General features: G+C 42.4%; 1 protein-coding gene across 1 annotated transcript; it reads right to left on the bottom strand.

Moving 5' to 3' along the window:
- Nucleotides 1-447: 447 nt before the first annotated feature.
- On the bottom strand, nucleotides 448-25,531 carry pcmtd1 (protein-L-isoaspartate (D-aspartate) O-methyltransferase domain containing 1). Its single transcript, XM_029623446.2, has 7 exons — nucleotides 25,380-25,531; nucleotides 6,305-6,620; nucleotides 5,983-6,149; nucleotides 5,639-5,741; nucleotides 5,193-5,364; nucleotides 4,168-4,291; nucleotides 448-3,544 (listed from the first exon to the last, which is right to left on the bottom strand). Exons 2-7 carry the CDS (start codon nucleotides 6,442-6,444, stop codon nucleotides 3,162-3,164), a joined length of 1,089 nt encoding a protein of 362 aa, XP_029479306.1. The 5' UTR covers nucleotides 6,445-6,620; nucleotides 25,380-25,531; the 3' UTR covers nucleotides 448-3,161.
- Nucleotides 25,532-25,806: the final 275 nt, after the last annotated feature.

The raw sequence follows: 25,806 nt of genomic DNA, 5'->3' as shown, positions 1-25,806 counted from the left end.
TTATCTCTTTCACATACCCTTTGGCTTGGAACACTTCAAAACAAGAGATTGAAGGGGTGGCTATTTATTTTTTTATACATAAAACATTTTATGAAGTGGCCGACTTGTTAATAACATTTTCGTCCTAACTTGAGCTAATAGACACATTGTTTGACAGTAAAGTCAAAGATGTAAAGCCACATACCTGTAAATAATGTATTTTAGGACCACAATTGACTATCTTTTGGGTTACAGTCAGTGCTGGGCTAGTGCTGGGTTAAGGCTGTTGCTATGCTACTTCTGTAGACAGAAATTAGACAAAGATTAAACCCCGACTCACTGAGTCCTTGGCAAAGAGGAAGAATTGAAACTGAAATACTTGGGGTGAAAAAAGCATGGCGCTACAGAAGTAGCTGTGGGACTCTATGACAGTGGGAAGGCATTAATGATTTAAACAGAGGCAAAATATGAAGTCTGTGACCTTTATTTTGTGTATGCCGAAACATGTACAGAGGGAACAACTGACACCATTTCAACAATGAACTGCCATCAATCACACTTTGAGATATCAACAAGAGCCTGATAACAGAACAATAGTTCTGCCTTACTACAAATGAATTGAGGGCAAGACCAAAACATAGGCTTGGAATTGGGTCTTTACTGTGGGGACCATTTGGGGAACCAAACAATCCTATCAAGTATTACTGTACATATGATAACGCATCACCTCTGGTACATGGGGGTAATAATGACTCCTGAACTATGTCCACCATAACTTTTCCGTTTTACCAATTGTAAACAATGATTTCAACAGTTTCATATGTACATAATTTAGCATCTCTGCATTTCAGAGATTAGATTTTTCAAAATGATGACTATAAAAAGTGTTGTTTTTGCCAATCAGAGCCATACTGCTTCTTTTTTTGTAGGAAAAGTCATTTATGTATTATTGCTTACAATTCAAACGTTTTCCTGGCAATACGAACACTGCTCAGGTCATGATGGAAAAAGGTCTACAGGATCTTCACAAAATACAATAACCAATATATAGAAATCAACTAACCCCATGTTAAACCCAAATAGTATACACTACACCAGAACAAGATGGAAAGCTTTGCGCACATGCCTGTTTAGCCATAGAACTAACACAAGTGGAGTTTGGATCTACATACAAGAAGACTCCGCAGTGCCTTGTGACAGCAAGAAGGCGCTACAACAACAAACAAAGCAAACCTAATCCAAATGATTTTATAACCCAACATATCATAACCAGCTACTGTACTGTTGTCACGTTCATACAGCATTTCACCTCAATAATAAATCAACAGCTATCATTTCAGCTATTGAAATATAAAAAATGCTTTCAAAGCCAGATCAATCAGGAATTTCCAAGTAATGTGACACAACTGTCAAATATGAATACAAACGTGACATCTACCAATGGGTATTGAGCATGCTATTCTTTTTCAAGCATTTTTGGAATGTACTGTAGAAGCACCCCATCATTCTTAAGACGCACGCCACTGTGGTCAGAATGTCCCCTTTTACTTTCCCATAAAACAAGAATCACTTGAGAAGGAGCGGATGTGATGGGGTGTTTTGGCATTTTAAAAGCCATCTCTTAAACTGGGAGTGTCACAATAAAATGATAATTGATACACGTACAGCTACCTGACTCAAATACCATGTGTCTTGTCATTTGCTCCAGTCCACAGTAAAAACACATACATCAACCCAAGGATGACAACTCTCTTTTCATGATTTAGGACAACAGAATAAAGGTGCTTGCTATGTTGAATACACCAACAGTACAGAGAAAGGATGACAAAAATCTCCCATCGTTGTGATTTTGCACTGCTGCAAATAGAAAATACAGTACAATACAACGTATTGTGTGTTTTTGTGCCATGACCCGCCTCAGGTCATTCTTTGTGGTTTAAAAACACACCACCTCTTTTAATATAGAAAGTAATAGTACATCTTTGATCAGGTTGGACATCACCTCCAAATGATCATGAGTGGATGTCTTGTGGGCCAAAGATGACAAACATGACCTTTAAGAGAATCCATACCACTTATCACTGCACAATATTATTATATGACTCATATACCCCTGTGAGTTCAAAGCGGGTTCTTGTTTGTTCTGAAGTACTGTAAGTGCTAAAGGTCATGATAAAGAACTAGAGATGCTGTGCCGGGGGAAAAAATAGATTCTCAGATCAAGACATTTATGAGAAGGCCATTTTCATTCGCCATTAGAGAAATGTTCATTAATTAGATTCCCCAGTAGCCTAACCGCTGGCATGATGATTATAAACCCTTCTGCAAGTCAGCAAAAAATATGGGGAAAGAAGTCTGCCGGACAAATCACTCAAGGCCATAAAAATGTATCACCAAATGAAAATGCCTAGTCATATAAAAGCCTAATGGATGTTACTTAAGAGCAAAGTGAGATAAAATATGAGGATATAACCATTCTAAAAGTAACACTTCTGATAGATTTACGACTGCCCTCTAGGTGAAATCACAAAGCAATCTAGTCCGAGTCCTACTGATCTCTCGTCGTCACACAGCATTAAAAAAACATAACAGTGTGAGGAACGAACAATGAAAGAATTGCCCCTTCAAAAATTCATGAGAAAAATGTTTCATAAAATGTTCCATAATAGTCTTTGATTCAAATAATATGAGGTGTACATGCATTTGTCTCTGGTTCTTCCATTCAGAAATTGTACATCTTTATTCTGTAATAAGTTTTTTAAAGCTTCTAGAAAAAGTTGCAGTAAAATTATGGATCTTTTAATTATCATATTCTTAACAAATATAGTTAGCATTTTTATTTTATACAATTTCATTTAGTGACAATTTGCTGGAATATTAACATGTGATAAAATCTACATCCTCAAAATATAATCTTTGAAAAACATTCAGTAGGCTTTTAAATAAAGCTTTGATATACAAATCCAAAAATCCAAAACAATAGACAACATAAAAAAAAACAGATCATAGTATCCAAGACAAGCAGGAAGTCTCTCGGTCTCCATTCCAGGTTCACCTTTAAGAGAAATTAAAAATAATGCTACATCATTCTGCACTGAAAAAAAGAAGACAGGAAAGTGAGGAAAAGCATCTCAGCAGGCATTGCATCCATTAGAATGGATGCCAGCAGGTTGAGCCATCAGTCATTTGTCTCGGTGGTGTAACAGATAGGCCTTCAGCGATTCAGGCAGAGGTAAAGTCATGATTTTATCTCGCAGTACATTTACTGCCTTCAGTATCTCAATGCTGCCAATGTCTCTCTCCTCCTCCTTCTCCTCCTGCACCTCCTTGTGCTGCTCCTCCTCGATCCGTTCGTCCTCCTCGCTCTCCACGGCTTGGGGGATCAGCTGGTTGCCCACAAAGACGTAAGTGTTAATACGTCGCCGCCGGCAACGCCTGCGCTTGCGTTTCTGGGGCGCCCTCTGCACCAGGCCTTTGTCAGGGCTCTCCTCATTGGTCAGATCTCGGAGGGTGCGGCGGATGTAGATGCGAGACAGGTCCTGAAGACTCCTGACCGTCACCGGGGCTGAGGAGACGAGGAGAAAAGATGGCTGGTCAAATCACATTAACCAAAATATAATTCTCTATTACGATTCAGCACACAAGAGCTCCAGATATTGTCCGGTCATTTGGGGACAATACTTATTTAACCTTTATTTCGACAGGGAATCATGGCGAGACCAAAGTCTCGTTCTCAAAAGAGCCCTGCATTCACAACAATAAACACACAAAAAAACAAATATAAACATCAATAATACACATCAATGCACAAACTTCATCTTCATTTACAGAAAAATAAGTCATGGAAAAATCCATTAGTGCTTGAAATTTGTAGTATTATGTATCCAACCTGCAGGGCAGTGAGGCCTCTAGAGTCAAAGCAAAGATATTATTATTAATGAATTAATTTCTTTTTTGAAACATCCATCTTTTAACTTTAAATAAATTACTTTACACTTCAAAAGATAGACAGAAAACTAAACAAAGGGGGAATTGTTCTAATGTGGCTTTTCACAGAGAACTGAACAGAAAATAACAGGTTCATATTCACTAATGCACACCGTAGCAAAATGTGGCAAAGGGGAAATGAACACAAGTATAAGACCCGGGGGTTAGAGTAGAGAACGGGGGATAGAGTAGAGGACTCACGCAGTTCTACTGCATCAGGCTTGCTTCCCTCAGCTCTGTTCTGCTGGACCAGAGGAGCGAACGACACAGCCAGGATATTCTTACTCTCCCAGGAACACTGACCAGTCCTGGTGATCTGGGTCAGCTGCAACAAGAGACAAAAGAGTGACAGTTACTGTATAGCGACCACGATAACAACAGCATCAGTCCATTGAGACAACAGAGAAGTTATACCAACCACAATAACACCACCATTCCACTAGCTAATGGGTAACTTATACCAGCCATGATAACAACACAGTCGATAACCATGACAACAGAGGGACAACATCACATGTATTATATGCATTTTTAGTTCCACACCAGAAAGGGACATTGGTGCTTTCAAATCAAATGTCTAATTGACAAAAAGCTGGTTTTGGCCGTGATGTAGAGGCGTTGATCCAGAGGAACTGTGGTAGACCTAAGCTTCTTAAGCTGCCACAGCCCTTTGGCCTCAATTTCTCCTCATCAAAACCTTGTATCTCCTTATTGAGCCACCAAACCAACCTGGCAACGTAGGAGTTTCAGCCGTTTTCAGAAAAACAACATAAGCAGCTTGACTTTTCAATTCACAGGATGGAGGACTGTGTGGGCTTCTGCAAGCCCTTCAAAACATGTTTTGGGTTCCCTTCCCTGCTTGAGTGCCACACAACGTCATTCTTTTTCCAAGTGTTGTTGCTATTTACCAATTTCGTGGAGGACAAAATAAAGAAGACTGATGGTGAAAGTCCCCGTTCAGGGGCTTCTGATGCACAATAACGATGGTTGGGAATCATAACATCATTGGTCATTGCAGGCCACGGCGATTTCACTTCATCTGCGTCCGAAACGGCACACTAGTCCAAATAGTGCACGTCTTTTGAACAGGACTCTGTAGTACACTACAGTGAATAAGTTGCCATTTCGGATGCCGATGAAGTGATTCCCGATGAAGTGATTCCCGATGGGGGCGGCATCATCATCATCATCATCTGCAATATTTAGAGGCGTTCTCTACCGCTTACCTGATCTTCTATAGGCATCACTAGAATACCCCCCACTTTGAGCAGGATCTTCATGTAATTTTCATGATCCTTCTGCACCCCCGCACCACAGTAGATACGGTCGTATTGGCGACTGTCTGACGAGATCTCCAGACAGTTGCCCACTATGAAGATGGGTTCACAGAACTCAAACCTGACAAAAACAAAATAAAAAAGTAATACAAGTAAGCCAACTCGTTTTTCTATCAGTCTGAGAAGAAATGTAAAAATAAACAAACAGATTTGAACACTTTCAAATGCATTCCATTTGCAAGACATAATCTTAAGGCGGCAATTTCCATGTCTGGGAATTGGCAGGCACATAAATACTAACTGAACTGCAGCTAGTTATTTAACTAGAGTTTCACTGCATGCACCGTTACACGCTACATAACATTTGTAACACTTTGATTAAGCATCCAACTCACTTATCAAAGCTGTCATTATTCTTGATGAAGTTATCCACTTTCTCCTTGGCGTAATCCACCACATCCCTGTGGAGCTCAACTCCATGGTTCACTCCAAATGGACCTACACATTTAAAAAATAATAATAATAATCATTTTTAAATTTCATTATCAGTAATTACATATAATTTATGAAAGAAGATGCGAGTCTGTGTTTGACTTCATATGCTGTTAATGTGTGTTATTTAAGCATAGGTTAACTCATTAGTGCTAGAGCATCAATGTATATCATCACTATATAATAATCAAATCAAGATTTCCCTGAAAGCATAGGTTAAATTTGGGGGGGACAGCAGCGTCATTACCTATGATGAGTCCCACCATGGTGCTGAGGTACCCAGTCCCACTGCCCAGGTTGAGGAAGGACAGTCCCTGCTGCAGCTTCAGCGCCTCCATCACCTCAGAGTAGATACAGGGGGCAGACAGGTGAATGTTGCCATGCTTCCAAGCCAGGTCCTTGTAGGCATTGTCCCTGCAGTATTGATAAAGTGTTAGCTTCAGGAACATCTTTACTAAGAGGCAAATCGTAACTTCCACTCATTCTTCAATGTACATCAATGCAAGTTAGGATTCTCCCCCAAGACAAAACTGAATATGCTGTGCAGAGCATTATGGGTACTGTAGTACCTGTAGCCAACCAGGTAGTAGTCCCCGCGGTCGATGGCTCTGAAGGCCTGCTCCACGTATCCCGAACGGATGTACTGTGCCTCCTTCAGGTTGTCAATCAGATCATCGTTGTCCTCCCCGGCGCTCACCGCACCCCCCATGGCGAGAAAGAAACAGTAGAACAAAAAGCGGTTGCAAAACTCTTCTTTCCACAAGTGGAGCGCTGGGTTATTGTCTTAATGTGGCATGGAAAGATGAAGAGGACACCTGAGGGATTGTGTTCTTCTTCTTCCCTTGGGGCCACTTCACACCATCGTCATATGAAGACAGGCTAACTCTAGGGAATTGAGAGAGAGAGGGAGACAATGTTGAGAGGTGGAAGATTAGAAGTATAGCAGGGGATGTCAGTCTGTGGATAGACCCAGAAGGAATGATCCATGTAGTTACAGATGGAGACTATGCAGAGAAATGCATAGGCATCATATTCAACTGGTCAATACCCGGAAGAAACAATGCTTTTTAAATGCACTTTGGGACAGAACCATATGTGCATAGAGATTTATCCAAGCAATATCAAAGCTCTTTTGATAAATGTTGATGTGGAGTGGTTCCTTTCGCTATTGAGACTGATCGATACACAAACATTCCTCTAGATAAATGTGTCTGTACCTTTTGTGACAGTGCATCCATTTAAACTTTAGAAGTGGAGGGAGAGAGAGAGAGAAAGAGAGAGACACAGCTGCATGTGAGCTCACATTTTTCAGAATGTTTTTTTTTTACAAAAAGATAGATCAACTTGGATTCTTCGGCAGGGACATATACAGGATGCTACCCTCCACAGCATAACCTTCACTCCAGGTCTAAACTAAAAAACTCAACCTAATTTTAGAAAAAATGACCTGGAATGATTAATACACCATCCAACCTGGAACTGAGACAGACCAGACAGACCAAATACAACTTCAAATGTCGAAGCCTTTGAGCCCAACAAATCGCAGGCTACCCCACCCAAATCCGGAGGCCTTGAAGCCCCCCTCCTGCTGTTCAGAGATCATCTACTGTAATAAAAGCTTCTCCCAAGTGGGTGTGACACCTACTCCCGTTGCCTGCTGCACTGCTGCTTGGATTCCACCTGGCGATCTGTTCACCGTCTGCCCTGGTTGTCTCCCCCTGTCTGGTACCTGGTACCCCCACCACACTCCCCCCTCTCTCTGCCAAGCACACAGACACTGTTGGGGCGAGTGACTCTGAACTTACAATGGCTAGCCCCAAGTCGTTATATTTTTTTCCCTTGTGCATTTTGCCTCATAACTCCTGCATGCTTTGTTGACTATGAACTTTCTTGTTTACCCAACCGTGGGACAGACGGTTCCCACACTCGGGATTCTGACTCTCAATTACACTGACCTCTTTTTCCACTGCCCTGCTACTAAGTTTCTCCCTGTCTTCTTTAAGGTTGCTGCCCCTATAATCGCCAAGCCTGTATCTCCTCTCCGGGGAGGTTCCCATTGTTTGGAAGGCAGCCACGGTTCATCCTTTATTTAAAAGGGGGGGGGGGGGGGGGGACATGCTGATCCTAACTATTAAAAGGCCTATTTCTATTTTGCCCTTTTTATCAAAAGTGTTGGAAAAACATGTCAATAATAAACTGACTGGCTTTCTCTCTGGTATGCAATCTGGTCTACACTCAGGTTATGGATGTGTCACTGCAACCTTAAAAGGTCCTCAATGATGTCACCATTGCCCTTGATTCAAAGCAATGTTGTGCTGCTATTTTTATTGACTTAGCCCAAGCTTTTGATACGGTAGAACATTCCATTCTTGTGGGCCGGCTAAGGAGTATTGGTGTTTCGGAGGGGTCTTTGACCTGGTTTGCTAACTACCTCTCTCAAAGAGTGCAGTGTATAAAGTTAGAACATCTGCTGTCTCAGCCACTGCCTGTCACCAAGGGTGTACACCAAGGCTCAAACTTACGCCCCACGCTCTTCTCAATTTACATTAACAACATAGAACAGGCAGTAGGAAGCTCTCTCATCCATTTATATGCAGATGATACAGTCTTATACTCAGCTGGCCCCTCCCCAGATGTTGTGTTAAACGCTCTACAATAAAGCTTTCTTAGGGTGTGCAACAAGATGTTCTCTACCCTTAACCTTGTTCTGAACACCGCCAAAACAAAAGTAATGTGGTTTGGTAAGAAGAATGGCCCTCTCCCCACAGGTGTGATTACTACCTCTGGGGGTTTAGAGCTTGAGGTAGTCACCTCATACAAGTACTTGGGAGTATGGCTAGACAGTACACTGTCCTCACAGCACATATCAAAGCCGCAGGCTAAAGTTAAATCTAGAATTGGTTTCCTCTATCGTAATCGCTCCTCTTTCACCCCAGGTGCCAAACTAACCCTGATTCACATGACCATCCTACCCATGCCAGATTACGGAGACGTAATTAATAGATTGGCAGGTAAGGGTGCTCTCGAGCGGCTAGATGTTCTTTACCATTCGGCCATCAGATTTGCCACCAATGCTCCTTATACGACACATCAATGCATTCTGTACTCCTCTATAAACTGGTCATCTCTGTATACCTGTCCCCCCGTCGCAAGACCCACTGGTTGATGCTTATTTATAAAATCCTCTTAGGCCTCACTCCCCCCTATCTGAGATATCTACTGCAGCCCTCATCCTCCACATACAACACCCGTTCTGCCAGTCACATTCTGTTAAAAGTCCCCAAAGCACACACATCCCTGGGTCGCTTGTCTTTTCAGTTCGCTGCTGCTAGCGACTGGAACAAGCTTCAACAAACACTCAAACTGGACAGTTTAATCTCAATCTCTTCATTCAAAGACTCAATCATGGAACACTCTTACTGACAGTTGTGGCTGCTTTGCGTGATGTATTGTTGTCTCTAACCTCTTGTGCGGTTGTCTGTGCCCAATAATGTTTGTACCCTGTTTTGTGCTGCTACCATGTGTTGTCGTCTTAGGTCTCTCTTTATGTAGTGTTGTCTCTCCTGTCGTGATGTGTGTTTTGTCGTATATTTTTTATTAAAAATGTATTTTTAACCCAACCCCCGTCCCCACAGGAGGCCTTTCGCCTTTTGGTAGGCCATCATTGTAAATAAGAATTTGTTCTTAACTGACTTACCAAGTTAAATAAAATGATACATAAAATGTATTAGAAGCCCATGCCTTGCTTCACTGGGGGTTATACAATGACATTAGGGAATATATTTTTCATCAGCTGTCCAGCCAAAACAATCATTTTAACAGTCTAGATTAAAACAAAGTGCGGCATTTAATCAGGTAACAATACCCTTTCTTTTTAAAAGTGCCTAAATATCTTTTCATCTACTGTACTTTGTTTATACATACTGTACTTTGTTTATGCATACATGTGCATTGAGGTGAGTTTTATAGATGATGCCAAAGGAAATACTGTACCATGTTTGACAGATTTTTGTGTGTGTTTCAAAACCCTATTTGAGTGGTCCACAATGTGTGTGTAGACTGTATTTTGTATTGTCAATTATTGTGGAGTGACACTCATATACGTTTTTCGAACTCTACTACAATTCAGATATTGTCAGTTATGTCCCTTTGGTGCTCAGTCCTTAATATCTAGTGAACTACCTCGTAAGCACATTAAACGGGAGAGGCAAAATGTATCCAAAATCCTCATGAGTTCATGCATGTTAACCAAAATGAGATATTCATTCATAATACCATGAAACGTAAGTATAGTCTTATGATGAAACATGAAAATCACTGCAGGACAGGCAGCAACTAATAATTGAAGTTATAATGCCCATTTATGAGAGATGCAGCAGAGGAAGAAGAAACGTCCTGAATTCTCTACTTGCTTTCTCAGCATCTCCACCTGACATATCCCGAGTCAGCTAATAAAGATTACATTCGGAGGTGACATTGTAGAAGTAGCAGCTAGCAGGCTAGGCCTTGTGGAGAGGTCATTTTCCATTGGCTGTTCGTTCACACACTGGAAAAATAAATAATTGCTTCATTCTCACCGACATGTGATGTTACATGTTACAGAAGCAGCTTTTTGTCCTTGCTCTTTAAACCCTCCCTGAAATGCATAGCCATGCAGGGTGCACCACAAAGAGTAAGTGGTGCTGCGCCACCTTGTGGACTGGCTGCGGAACTATGTAAACATTCAGCAGGGCACAAAGTTGTGGACTATAACAGGTAGAAGAAGTTAATAGTCAGCTCTATTAAGATACATTTCTAAAAATCGGCAAAACTCTAACATTTGCCTACATAACGTGACCCAGATTTAACGACAAATCGTGATCATTTGACATGGTTAAACAGAATGTGTGCCTGAGTTGACCTACTGGGCTTATAGTGAAGTCAAGAGAGCCAGTGGCGTCATTAGGCCTGGGCTTCATCCCTACATGTTTTTGATTCAGCCTTGAACCTTTAGATATATAGATATATCATACATATGATAGAGATATCTCTAAGTATATGGACATCACTTCAAATGAGTGGATTTGGCCATTTCAGCCACACCGGTTGCTGACAGGTGTATAAAAATAAAGCACACAGCCATGCAAATCTCCATAGACAAACATTGGCAGTAGAATGGCCTTACTGAAGAGCTCAGTGGCTTTCAACATGGGACCGTCACAGGATGCCACCTTTCCAACAAGTCAGTTTGTCAAATATCCTCCCTGCTAGAGTAGGGCTGGGCGATATGGCCAAAATATCATAATGGTATTTTTCAAATTTGGTCTTATGTTTTGACTAATAAAAGTTATACATTTGCTTTATAAGTAGTGCATGACTCTAGGGTGGCAACACATATTCTAAACTATTTCAATGGGTCTTTCTCCATTCTGATAGTTTTATACTGTTCAATTCAACCTAAAATTATTTCCTGTATTTCCATCAATTTCTGCATTTCCTGCACTCATTTCAGATCATTTCCACACTGCCAAGATATGGGCAAAAATACTAGGCTTTATTTTTAACCAAATGTTTCAATTGCGATTTAGATCAAAACACTTGGGTGAACTTTTGAAATCATGGAAATAGAATGTTTATTCTGATTCTATACTTGTAATGTACATAATAGTGGGCACTTTGAATAGTGTTGAACAACGAATGACGAGTTATTGTGACAGGGTAGAAACCAAAGTGATGTTCAGTGTTTCCTAGGGGACCCTATAATCTTTGGCTACATTAACTAGCCAGCTAACTAGCGCTGTTATTGTGAAGTGGAAACATCTAGGAGCAACAATGGTTCAGCCACGAAGTGGTAGACCACACAAGCTCACAGAATGGGACCACCTCATCTGTCCTCGGTTCCAACACTCAATACAGAGTTCCAAACTGCCTCTGGAAGCAACGTCAGCACAAGAACTGTTCATCTGGAGCTTCATGAAATGGGTTTCCATGGCCGAGCAGTCGCACACAAGCGTAACATGCTGACTAGACCGTGCGAGCATGTGGATTTTGTTCACCCACATCAGACGCGATCAGGACACGCAGGTTGAAATAATCAAAATGAACTCTGAACCAGACATATGTATTTTTTTTATTTAACCTTTAATTAACTAGGCAAGTCAGTTAAGAACAAATTCTTATTTAAATTGACGGCCTAGGAACAGTGGGTTAACTGCCTTGTTTAGGGGACAGGTCAAAAAGCATGAAACATTTATGGCAATTTAGCTAGTTAGCTTTCTGTTGCTAGATAATTTGTCCTGAAGATATAAACATTGGGTTGTTATTTCACCTGAAATGCACAAGGTCCTCTACTCTGACAATTAATCCACAGATAGAAGGGTAAATGCTTGTTTTCTAGTACTCTCTCATCCTTCAGGTTTATTCTTCTTTGGACTTAATATGGCAGTTGGCAACAACTTTAAAAGGTGCATTACCACAACTGGAGTGTGTACCATCTTTCAAATCACCCACGTGCTCCTAAAAACCAATGAGGAGAAGGGAGAAGCAGGCTTAGCAGAAACAAGATCTATTTTAGCGCCTGGCTACTCAGACGCTTGTTGACATGGGCGAGCAGTGTGGGTGCAATGATTGAATAACATGTATGTGTAAAAAAAAAATGGTGGTGTGTTCAGCATGTAAGATCACCATGTGCAATACCAAGCATCAGCTGGAGAGTTGTGAAGCCATTGTATTCCGGAGCAGTGGAAACGCGTTCTCTGGAGTGATGAATCACGCTTCACCTGCTGGTAGTCCGACAGACGAATCTGGGTTTGGCGGATGCCAGGAGAACACTACCTGCCCCATTGCATAGTGCCAACTGTAAAGATTGGTGGAGAAGGAATAATGGTCTGGGGCTGTTTTTCATGGTTCGGGCTAGGCACCTTAGTAGTTCCAGTGAAGGGAAATCTTAACGCTACAGCATACAATTACATTCTAGACGATTTTATGCTTCCAACTTTGTGACAAGAGCTTGGAGAAGGCCCTTTCCTGTTTCAGCATGACAATGCCCCTGTGAGCAAAGCAAGGTCCATACAGAAATGGTTTGGTGAGATTGGTGTGGAAGAACTTGACAGGCCTGCAGAGCCCTGACCTCAACCCCATCGAATACCTTTGGGACGAATTGGAACGCCAAACGGCTAGCCAGACCTAATCATCCAACATCAGTGCCCGACCTCACTAATGCTCTTGTGGCCGAATGGAAGCAAGTCCTCCAAGCAACATTCCAACATCTAATGGAAAGCCATCCCAGAAGAGTGCAGGCAGCAAAGGGGGACCAACTCCATATTAATGCCCATGATTTTGGAATGAGATGTTCTATGAGCAGGTGTCCACATGCACTACATGACCAAAAGTATCTTCCGACAGTGCCACTGTGCCCCCCTGTGGACTGAAGCTGAACTTTACCACACACACAATATTTAACCCAGTTTAAAATTAGCTATGTTGAGGTGGTAGAACTAACAAAATGAATCATAACCTATTCCATTCTACATGTAAACATGTTGGCTCATGTCTGATATTTTTTTATATAGGCTGTCACTACTTGAGTGTTTATTTCTCTTTATTCAATTAGCTACTTACATGTTCTATTGTTTTGCATTGTCGAGAGGTGCAAGTAAACATTTCACTGTACTATATACTCCATGTATATATGACAAATAAACTTTGAACAGCTTTGTGGTTAGATTGTAGGTGAACAAATCATTGAAAATGCATAGTCCCTTAGAGGGGCTCTTTTACATCCATTTTTGGACTTATAAATTAATGATATGTACATATCGATTCTTGAAGAATAGCTTCTTGTCGGTCATGTTTGGAGTTGCGTTGCGCTGTCATGCGGACACTTGCTTTTTTTTTAACCCCCTTTTCGTGGTATCCAATTGTTAGAAGTTACTATCTTGTTTCATTGCTACAACTCCCGTACGGGCTCGGGAGAGACGAAGGTCGAAAGCCATGTGTCCTCCGAAACACAACCCAACCGCACTGCTTCTTAACACAGTGCGCATCCAACCCTGAAGCCAGCCGCACCAATGTGTCGGAGGAAACACTGTGCACCTGGTGACCTGGTTAGAGTGCACTGCGCCACAGGAGTCACTAGAGCGCGATGAGACAAGGATATCCCTACCGGCCAAACCCTCCCTAACCCGGACGACGCTAGGCCAATTGTGCGTCGCCCGACGGACCTCCCGGTCGCGGCCGGCTGCAACAGAGCCTGGGCGCGAAACCCAGTCTCTGGTGGCACAGCTAGCACTGCGATGCAGTGCCCTAGACCACTGCGCCACCCGGGAGGCACCGACACTTGCATTTTTACAGTTTGAGCACACAGTAGGGCTGGGCGATATATGAACAAAATATATCACAATATTTGATGTTTTATTTTGTGTTTTGGGATAATAAAAGTTCTAAAGTATGCTATATGAGTAGTTCATGACCCTAGGGTAGCAACACAAAGTATATGCGATTTCAATTGGTCTTTCTCCAGTTATACTGTTAAATCTACCCCCCCCCCCCCAAAAAAAAATAAAAAATAATATATATATACACACATACATACATAAACTAAAATCTGCATTCATCAATTTATGCACTTTTATTAAAATTATAACACTGTGCCACGCAGCGGGCCAAATAAATATAGCCTTAGTTAATTAGTGACTGTTGAAATTAGAGGTCGACCGACTGATTTTTCAACGCCGATACAGATTATTGGAGGACCAAAAAAAGCCGATAGCGATTAAAATCGACCAATTTTTTATTTACTTATTTGTAATAAGTTAACAATTACAACAATACTGAATGAACACTTATTTTAACTTAATATAATACATCAATAAAAATCCATTTAGCCTCAAATAAATAATGAAACATAATTTGGTTTAAATAATGCAAAAACAAAGTGTCGGAGAAGTAAAAGTGCAATATGTGCCATGCAAAAAAAGCTAACGATTGAGTTCCTTGCTCAGAACATGAGAACATATGAAAGTTGGTGGCTCCTTTTAACATGAGACTTCAATATTCCAAGGTAAGAGGTGTTAGGTGGTAGTTAATGTAGTATTTATAGGACTATTTCTCTCCATACCATTTGTATTTCATATACCTTTGACTATTGGATGTTCTTATAGGCACTATAGTATTGCCAGTGTAACAGTATAGCTTCCATCCCTCTCCTCGCCCCTACCTGGGCTCAAACCAGGAACACATCGACAACAGCCACACTCGAAGCAGCGTTGCCCATGCAGAGCAAGGGGAACAACTACTCCAAGTCTCAGAGCGAGTGACGTTTGAAACGCTATTAGCACGCACCCCGCTAACTAGCTAGCCATTTCACATCGGTTACACCAGCCATTAGGCTGAAGTCATAAACAGCGCTGTGCTTGCGAAGAGCTGCTGGCATAACGCACGAAAGTGCTGTGTGAATGAATGCTTACGAGCCTGCTGCTGCCTACCATTGCTCAGTCAGACTGCTCTATCAAATCATAGACTTAATTATAACATAACACACAGAAATACGAGCCTTTGGTCATTAATATGGTCGAACTAATATGGTCGAACTATCATTTCGAAAACAAAACATTTATTATTTCAGTGAAATACGGAACCTTTCGGTATTTTATCTAACGGGTGGCATCCCTAAGTCTAAATATTCTTGTTACATTGCACAACCTTCAATGTTATGTCATAATTACGTAAAATTCTGGCAAATTAGTTCACAATGAGCCAGGCTGCCCAAACTGTTGCATATACCCTGACTCTGCGTGCAACGAACGCAAGAGAAACGACACAATTTCACCTGGTCAATATTGCCTGCTAACCTGGATTTCTTTTAGCTAAATAAGCAGGTTTAAAAAGATATACTTCTGTGTATTGATTTTAAGAATGGCATTGGTGTTTATGGTTAGGTACAGTCATCCATCGATTATATGCAACGCAGGACACGCTAGATAAACTAGTAATATCATCAACCATGTGTAGTTCTAACTAGTGATTATGATTGATTGTTTTTTATAAGATAAGTTTAATGCTAGCTAGCAACTTACCGTGGCTTCTACTGCATTCGAGTAACAGGCAAGCTCCTTGTGGAGTGCAATGAGAGGCAGGTGGTTAGAGCGTTGGACTAGTTAACTGTAAGGTTGCAAGATTGGATCCCCCGAGCAGACAAGGTGAAAATCTGTCGTTCTGCCCCTGAACAAGGCAGTTAACCCACCGTTCCTAGGCCATCATTGAAAATAAGAATGTGTTCTTAACTGACTTGCCTAGTTAAATAAAAAGGTATGAAAAAATATATACACTGCTCAAAAAATAAAGGGAACACTAAAATAACACATCCTAGATCTGAATGAATGAAATATTCTTATTAAATACTTTTTTCTTGACATAGTTGAATGTGTTGACAACAAAATCACACAAAAATTATCAATAAAAATCCAATTTATCAACCTATGGAGGTCTGGATTTGGAGTCACACTCAAAATTAAAGTGGAAAACCAAACTACAGGCTGATCCAACTTTGATATAATGTCCTTAAAACAAGTCAAAATGAGGCTCAGTAGTGTGTGTGGCCGCCACGTGCCTGTATGACCTCCCTACAATGCCTGGGCATGCTCCTGATGGGGTGGGGGATGGTCTCCTGAGGGATCTCCTCCCAAACCTGGACTAAAGCATCCGCCAACTCCTGGACAGTCTGTGGTGCAGCGAGACATGATGTCCCAGATGTGCTCAATTGGATTCAGGTCTGGGGAACGGGCGGGCCTGTCCATAGCATTAATGCCTTCCTCTTGCAGGAACTGCTGACACACTCCAGCCACATGAGGTCTAGCATTGTCTTGCATTAGGAGGAACCCAGGGCCAACTGCATCAGCATATGGCTTCACAAGGGGTCTGAGGATCTCATCTCGGTACCTAATGGCAGTCAGGCTACCTCTGGCGATCACATGGAGGGCTGTGTGGCCCCCCCAAAGAAATGCCACCCCACACCATGACTGACCCACCGCCAAACCGGTCATGCTGGAGGATGTTGCAGGCAGCAGAACGTTCTCCACAGCGTCTCCAGATTGTCACGTGCTCAGTGTGAACCTGCTTTCATCTGTGAAGAGCACAGGGCGCCAGTGACGAATTTGCCAATCTTGGTGTTCTCTGGCAAATGCCAAACGTCCTGCACGGTGTTGGGCTGTAAGCACAACCCCCACATACCACCCTCATGGAGTCGGTGTCTGACCTTTGAGCAGAGACATGCACATTTGTGGCCTGCTGGAGGTCATTTTGCAGGGCTCTGTCAGTGCTCCTCCTGTTCCTCCTTGCACAAAGGCGGAGGTAGAGGTCATGCTGCTGGGTTGTTGCCCTCCTACGGCCTCCTCACATCTCCTGATGTACTGGCCTGTCTGCTGGTAGCGCCTCCATGCTCTGGACACTACGCTGACAGACACAGCAAACCTTCTTGCCACAGCTCGCATTGATGGTCCATCCTGGATGAGCTGCACTACCTGAGGCACTTGTGTGGGTTGTAGACTCCGTCTCATGCTACCACTAGAGTGAAAGCACCGCCAGCATTCAAAAGTGACCAAAACATCGGCCAGGAAGCATAGGAACTGAGAAGTGGTCTGTGGTCACCACCTGCAGAACCACTCCTTTATTGGGGGTGTCTTGCTAATTGCCTATAATTTCCACCTGTTGTCTATTCCATTTGCACAGCATGTGAAATTTATTGTCAATCAGTGTTGCTTCCTAAGTGGACAGTTTGATTTCACAGAAGTGTGATTGACGTGGAGTTACATTGTGTTGTTTAAGTATTCCCTTTAGTTTTTTGAGCAGTGTATGTTTTTTTTTTAAATTGGCAAAATCGGCGCCCAAAAACACTGATTTACGTTTGTTATATAAACTTGAAATCGGCCCTAATTATTCGGCCATTCCAATTAATCGGTCAACCTCTAGTTGGAATCATGGAAATAATGATTATTCTAATTGTAGAGTTGGAATATAGCAGGCAGCACCTTCAATAGATTGTTGTTTTGACATGACAACGAAGGAATTAACCAGGGAGGAATTATTAACAGGGTATGAACCAAAGTGTTGTTCAGTGTTTCCAGGTGACACTAATTAGATGCTACACTACTTTTTAAAAATGTTTAACTTCATGTAGCTAGCTAGCCAACATGTTCGCCTATTCCTCTCTGATAAGATAACAATGCTCAAACATGCGTATCTAGGCCTACACTAGCACTGGTACCAGGCAGAATTAGCTAGCTACGTTTGCTCTAACTCTTAGTACATTTAGCAAGCTAGCCAACTAGCGATTAGCAGCTAGAACAAATTATTTTAAAATCAAATTTTAATTGTCACATGCACCAAATAAAACAGGTGAAATGCTTACAAGCCCTTAACCAACAACGCAGTTAAAAAATACCAACAAAACAAAAAAAGATAAGAATAACAAATAATTAAAGAGCAGCAGTAAATAACAATAGCGGGGTTATATACAGGTGGTACCGGTATAGAGTCAATGTGCGGGGGCACAGGTGGAGGTAATATGTACATGTAGGTAGTTATTAAAGTGACTTGGCACTCCGGTACCACTTTCCGTTCGGTAGCAGAGAGAACAGTCTATGACTAGGGTGGTTGGAGTCTTTGACAATTTTTAGGGACTTCCTCTGACACCGCCTGGTATAGAGGTCCTGGATGGCAGGAAGCTTGGCCCAAGTGATATACTGGGCTGTACTCACTAGATTCTGTAGTGCCTTGCGGTCGGAGGCTGAGCAGTTGCCATACCAGGCAGTGACGCAACCCGTCAGGATGCTCTCGATGGTTCAGCTGTAGAACTTTGAGGATCTGAGGACCCATGCCAAATATTTTCAGTCTCCTGAGGGGGAGTAGATTTTGTTGTGCCCTCTTCACGGTTGTCTTGGTGTGTTGGACCATGTTAGTTTGTTGGTGATGTGGAGGCCAAGGAACTTGAACCTCTCAACCTGCTCCACTACAGACCCGTCGAAGAGAATGGGCGAGTGCTTGGTTCTCCTTTTCCTGTAGTCCACAATCATCTCCTTTGTCTTGATCACGTTGAGGGGGATGTTGTCCTTGCACCACACAGTCAGGTATCTGACCTCCTCCCTATAGGCTGTCTCATCGTTGTCGGTGATCAGGCCTACTACCACTGTTGTGTCATCAGCAAACTTAATGATGGTGTTGGAGTCATGCCTGGTCGTGCAGTCATGAGTGAACAGGAGGGGACTGAGCACGCACCCCTGAGGGGCCCCCGTGTTTAGGATCAGCGTGGCGGATGTGTTGTTACCTCCCCTTACCACCTGGGGGTGGCCTGTCAGGAATTCCAGGATCCAGTTGCAGAGGGAAGTGTTCAGTGTCAAGGTCCTTAGCGATGAGCTTCGAGGGCACTATGGTGTTGAACACTGAGCTGTAATCAATAAACAGCATTCTCACGTAGGTGTTCCTTTTGTACAGATGTGAAAGGGCAGTGTGGAGTGCAATAGAGATTGCATCATCTGTGGATCTGTTGGTGCGGTATGGAAATTGGAGTGGGTCTAGGGTTTCTGGAATAATGGTGTTGATGTGAGCCATGACCAGCCTTTGAAAGCACTTCATGGCCTCAGACGTGAGTGCTACGGGCCGCTAGTCATTTAGGCAGGTTACCTTAGTGTTCTTGGGCACAGGAACTATGGTGGTCTGCTTGAAACATGTTGCTATTACAGACTCAGACAGGGAGAGGTTGAAAATGTCAGTGAAGACACTTGCCAGTTGGTCAGTTCATGCTCGCAGTACACGTCCTAGTAATCTGTCTGGCCCTGCAGCCTTGTGTATGTTGACCTCTTTAAAAGGTCTTACATCGGCTGCGGAGAGCGTGATCACACAGTCGTCCGGAACAGCTGATACACTCATGCATGTTTCAGTGTTACTTGCCTCGAAGCGAGCATAGAAGTTAATTTGCTCGTCTGGTAGGCTTGTGTCACTGGGCAGCTCTCGGCTGTGCTTCCCTTTGTAGTCAGTTATAGTTTGCAAGTTTGATTCGATCTTAGTCCTGTGTTGACGCTTTTCCTGTTTGATGGTTCTTCAGGGGGCATAGCGGGGTTTCTCATAAGCTTCTGGGTTAGAGTCCTGCTCCTTGAAAGCGGCAGCTCTAACCTCTAGCTCAGTGTGAATTTTGCCTGTAATCCATGGCTTCTGGTTAGGGTATGTACGTACAGTCACTGTGGGGATGACGTCCTCGATGCACTTATTGATAAAGCCAGTGACTGATTTGGTGTACTCCTCAATGCCATTGGAGGAATCCCAGAACATATTCCAGTCTGTGCTAGCAATCGCTCATTGAGTGCGGTTTTAGTTTCAGCATCGGTCTGAGGTGGTATGTGGACCGCTGCAAAAAAATACAGATGAAAACTCTAGGTAGATAGTGTGGTCTCCAGTTTATCAATAGATACTCTACCTCAAGCGAGCAAAACCTTGAGACTTCCTTATAGAGATTGTGCACCAGCTGTTGTTTACATATATGCATAGGCCCCTGCCCTGTGTCTTACCAGAGGCTGCTGTTCTATCCTGCCGATAGAGTGTATAACCAGCCATGTTCTTAATGTTGTCATTCAGCCACGGCTCGGTGAAACACAAGCCATTACAGTATTTAATGTCCCATTGGTAGGACATAAGTGCTTTCAGTTCATCCCATTTATCTTCCAGCGATTGAACGTTAGCTAGCAGGACAGAAGGCAAAGGCAGATTAGCCACTCGTCACCTGATCCTGCCAAGGCACCCTGATCTTTTTCCTCAGTTTCCAGCGAGGATCTGGCCCCAGTCGGGTGTCTGTAGTATATCCCTCCCGTCCGACTCATTGAAGAAAAACTCTTTGTCTAACCTGAGATTAGTAATCGCAGTTCTGATGTCCAGAAGCTCTTTTCGGTCATAAGAGACGGTAGCAGAAACATTATGTACAAAACAAGTTACGAACAACGCGAAAAAACAAACAAAATAGCATGGTTGCTAAGAAAATAAACTAGCAGATAGTCTGCAGACTGTAAGATACACAAACTAATAGTGTATAGAACGCTTGTGAAATAGAGGTCGACCGATTATGATTTTTTTCAACGCCGACCAAAAAGGCCGATACCGATTAAAAATATTTGTAATCATGACAATTACAACAATACTGAAATAACACTTATTTTAACTTAATATAATACATCAATAAATCAATTTAGCCTCAAGTAGATAATGAAACATGTTCAATTTGGTTTAAATAATGCAAAAACAAAGTGTTGGAGAAGAACGTAAAAGTGCAATATGTGCTATGTAAGAAAGCTAACGTTTCAGTTCCTTTACTCAGAACATGACAACATATGAAAGCTGGTGGTTCCTTTTAACATCAGTCTTCAATATTCCCAGGTAAGAAGTTTTAGGTTGTAGTTATTATAGGACTATTTCCCTCTATACCATTTGTATTTCATTAACCTTTGACTATTGGATATTCTTATAGGCACTTTAGTATTGCCAGTGTAACTATATAGCTTCCGTCCCTCTCCTCGCTCCTCCCTAGGCTCGTACCAGCAACACAACGACAACAGCCACCACATCGAAGCAGCATTACCCATGCAGAGCAAGGGAAACAACCACCTCAAGGCTCAGAGCAAGTGAAGTTTGAAACCTTATTAGCGCGCGCTAACTAGCCTGCCATTTCACTTCGGTTACACGAGCCTCATCTCGGGAGTTGATAGGTTTGAAGTCATAAACTGTGCAATGCTTGAAGCACAATGAAGGGCTGCTGGCAAAATGCACGAAAGTGCTGTTTGAATGAATGTTTACGCGCCTGCTTCTGCCTACCACCGCTCAGTCAGATACTTGTATGCCCAGTCAGATTATATGCAACACAGGACACACTAGATAATATCTAGTAATATCATCAACCATGTGTAGTTAACTAGTGATTATGTTTTTTATAAGATATGTCTAATGCTAGCTAGCAACTTACCTTGGCTTACTGCATTTGCGTAACAGGCAGTCAGTCTCCTTGTGGAGTGCAACGAGAGAGAGGCAGGTCATTATTGCGTTGGACTAGTTAACTGTAAGGTTGCAAGATTGGATCCCCCGAGCTGACAAGGTGAAAATCTGTCTTTCAGCCCCTGAACGAGGCAGTTAACCCACCGTTCCTAGGCCGACATTGAAAATAAGAATGTGTTCTTAACTGACTTGTCTAGTTAAATAAAGATTAAATAAAGGTGTAAACAAAAACTACTTTTTTAATATATAATATATATCATATATAAATATATATGATATATATATATATATATATATATATATATATATATTTATTTTATTTTTTTAATCGCCGCCCAAAAATACCGATTTACAATTGTTATGAAAACTTGAAATCGGCCCATAATTAATCGGCCATTACGATTAATCGGTCGACCTCTATTGTGAAATAATACAGGTCACCAAAATTGTTGCATCCATCTGACCATGCAGGGTTAAAGGCAAGAAAGTACTCGTAACTCCATGGTTGAGCAACTGCTCTCTCCTTGAGTGACAGGGGGCCGGGCTTGGTGTGGTTAGCTGCATGCAGCCGCAGGGGGGAGAGAGAGAGAGAGAGAGAGAGATGACTCAAGTAGAAAACGGAGTGAACTATAAAAACAGACATTATAAGAGACAGCGGAGGGCAGACAAGAGAGGAGGGCAGACAAGAGACAGCAACAGACACAGAGAATGCGATGGAGAAGGCAGAGGAGGGTGTATCACCTAAAGCTGCTCTATGAATTCTAATTACTGCACAGAGAGAGACTCATTGGACAGGTCAGAGTCTGTCTGAAGTTGAAGGGTTTTGGGCAATACACTGTTGATGTTCAGCACATTCGGAAAGTATTCAGACCCCTTGAATTTTTCCACATTTTGCTACGTTAATGCCTTATTATAAGATGTATTAAATAGTTTTTTTCCCTCATCAATCTATACACAACACCCCATAATAACTTGAACCCGATTAGAAATGTTAGCAAATTTATAGCACCTTTGGCAGCGATAACAGCCTCAAGTCTTCTTGGGTATGACGCTACAAGCTTGGCACACCTGTATTTGGGGAGTTTCTACCATTCTTCTCTGCAGATCCTCTCAAGCTCTGTCAGGTTGAATGGGGAGCGTCGCTGCACAGCTATTTTCAGGTCTCCCCAGAGATGTTCGATGGGTTCAAATCCTGGCTCTGGCTGGGCCACTCAAGGACATTCAGAGGCTTAGACGAAGCCACTCCTACGTTGTCTTGGCTGTGTGCTTAGGGTCGTTGTCCTGTTGGAAGGTCATCCTTCACCCCAGTCTGAGGTCCTGAGCACTCTGGAGCAGGTTTTCATCAATGATCTCTCTGCACTTTGCTCTGTTAATCTTTCCCTTGATCCTGAGTAGTCTCCCAGTCCTTTACATGCCTTTTGGCAAACTTCAAGCAGGCTGTCATGTAACTTTTACTGAAGAGTGGCTTCAGCCTAGCCACGCTACCACAAAGGCCAGATTGGTGGAGTTCTGCAGAGATGGTTGTCCTTCTGGAAGGTTTTCCCATCTCCACAGAGGAACTTTGGAGCTCTGTTATCGGGTTCTTGGTCACCTCCCTGACCAAGGCCCTTCTCCCCCGATTGCTCAGTTTGGCCGTGTGGCCAGCTCTAGGAAGAGTCTTGGTGGTTCCAAACTTCTTCCATTTAAGAATGATGGAGGCCACTGTCTTCTTGGGGACATTCAATGCGGCAGAATTTTTTTGGTACCTTTCCCCAGATCTGTGCCTGAACGCAATCCTGTCTCTGAGCTCTATGGACAATCCTTCAACATTATGGCTTGGTTTTTGCTCTGACATGCACTGTTCTGAAAACCTATTTCGCTTTGTCATTACGGGGTATTGTGTAGTGTATAGATCAATGAGAGATTTAAAAAAAATGAAAAAAATGATACATTTTAGAATAAGGCTGTAACATAACAAAATGTGTAAAAAGTAAAGGGGTATGAATACTTTCCGAATGTGTTCCAAAGTAGAGAGTGTTCCAGAGTCTCACAGTTGCTACTGTAATTGAGTATTGGCAGTGTCTGCTTTGGGAGGAGGGAAGATCTAATATCTCAATGTTCATCTCCAAGTGCCCTAAATTCATGCATTTAGCTGTTGAAATTCCTTTTTTTTCTGGGGAAGAATGCACCCAGACCCCCCTACTGGCTTTGGGCTAAGCCCCAAATGTCTTCAAATCCGAGAACCACCCCTGGAGAGAGCATGCAGTGACATGTCATGTGCCTATCTAAGAACGAGACAGGGACAACCGGCTGGGCAGGGTGATGAAACATGTAACCGATCCTGGGACAACCCAATAACATGCTCAGTGAAACTATCTATACACAATGCCATGCTCTATCTGGATGGGGCCAAGATGTAGGCTAGGCCGCTAGGTTGTACAGTGTTACTGAAAGTGCGGATGGGGGTAAATAGTAAATAAATTATGATTCACAGTTAAGTCAGGGGTCATTCAGGGACAGTAGAAATGTAAATATACTTTTATTTCCCCTGGTACTACAGAGTAATTTGTCAATGAACACTTGACAGTAGGCTGTCCACTACCCTAATGTTAGTTTGTTCACTTAGCTCTCCAAACTAGCTATGGGTTTTGCTAAAACGAATATGCCTAGCTACATCTAGAAGGGGGAAAAACTCAGCGAGTTTTTGTCAGATACATTACAATTTAGCCTCTGTAGGCAGCTACTGTAGTCTGATGATACAATGTATTCATTGGCTAGTTCGCATCCATGACTGACATAACTATTTGAAACCAATCAGCCGCTTTCTAGTACAGACACAGGGTGAACGTTTTCTAGCCAATCATCTCACGAGTGAACCATGTTAGCTATATCTGCACTGTGTGTGGTGGGGGGCGAAAAACAATAACAGGAAATGGGCAGGATATCATTTTTTATGGTTAATAACTATCACATTGATAACATTGAATTTAGCTTCATAATGTAGCCCGCTGAATATCTAAGTTGCATCTGCTAACGACGCGTCACCCAACGTTAGGTTAAACCTACTGTACGTGTTGTTGTGATGCGTTATTTTAATCATGCATGAAAGACAGACAACACATTTTAGTTACCCTAACTAACATTTCAGGTTAGTACTTGTTATGTAAGCAAAGTGTCACAAAACACATTTCCCACAACGTTAGGGCCATAGCTAATATCTACCAGCGTTGCAGGTTAACGTTAGAAAATGCGGACCAAATAGCATGTCACATCGTGAACGTTGCCAACGCTAGCTAGCTTGCTCGATGGCTGCTTTTCAGTCGAATGATGGCCATGATCAACTAACTTAGTTAACTAAAATAGCTAGCTAAATCTTGACGAAATAATAGGCAAAAAAATGCATTGCGATTCATGGTGGAAGGGTTGGTTAAGTCGAGGTGACAGCTAGGCATTGTTGTAAAAAGATGTCAACAGTCTCTTGAAATTAGGTTTAGCACATTGCTAATTATGCGGGCCCAAACAAAGTCTGTGCGTCACCAACTCAGACAAAGCAGTGGTAGCTAACGAGCTAGAGCTGGTCAGCTACCATTTTCGAGTAGCCACTTTCTAACAACATACAAAACGTTGACATTGCACTTTAGATTGGAAAATACTCACAGCGCCGAGTCAAATGAATCAACTCAGTCCCAGGGGTGGATGCACTTCAAAGGGGAAAAAAACAAGGTCAGTTAGTTTAACGAGCTGTAGTTTGTGAAGTGGTGACTAGCCTACCAGCAGGTTCTTCACTCCGAAGGAACACAGCTGAGAGGATGTAAACACATGTCACGTGCTGTAGGCAGACAGACGTGTGTTTTGCGCTGCAACAGCCTAATGATTGCCCCAAGGGGATACTTTGAACCAGGGTAAAACATCTAAGACATATCCCCCTGAGACCCAGCAATACATTGCTGTCCTCTCTAGTGGACATTAGTTATTGGACTTTATCTCTGAGGGCATAAAAGCCACTGTATGAAGTCCTGTTCTCCCTTTGAGAGGACATTCCGGGCTTTTCAATTATACTGAACAAAAATATAAACGCAACATC

This window comes from Oncorhynchus nerka, linkage group LG20, assembly GCF_034236695.1.
Source record: "Oncorhynchus nerka isolate Pitt River linkage group LG20, Oner_Uvic_2.0, whole genome shotgun sequence".
Lineage (NCBI taxonomy): Eukaryota > Metazoa > Chordata > Actinopteri > Salmoniformes > Salmonidae > Oncorhynchus > Oncorhynchus nerka.
Note: the sequence above shows the minus strand (reverse complement) of the source record. Positions and strands in the feature narration are given on the sequence as shown.

What these genes read in the sequence shown, in the direction of transcription:
- pcmtd1 (XM_029623446.2), bottom strand. Translation starts at nt 6,444, where the DNA reads ATGGGGGGTGCGGTGAGCGCCGGGGAGGACAACGATGATCTGATTGAC. An exon ending in TACTACCTGGTTGGCTACAG is followed by an intron (nt 6,150 to 6,304) that starts GTACTACAGTAC and finishes TCAATACTGCAG; the next exon opens with GGACAATGCCTACAAGGACC. An exon ending in AATAATGACAGCTTTGATAA is followed by an intron (nt 5,365 to 5,638) that starts GTGAGTTGGATG and finishes TGTTTTTGTCAG; the next exon opens with GTTTGAGTTCTGTGAACCCA.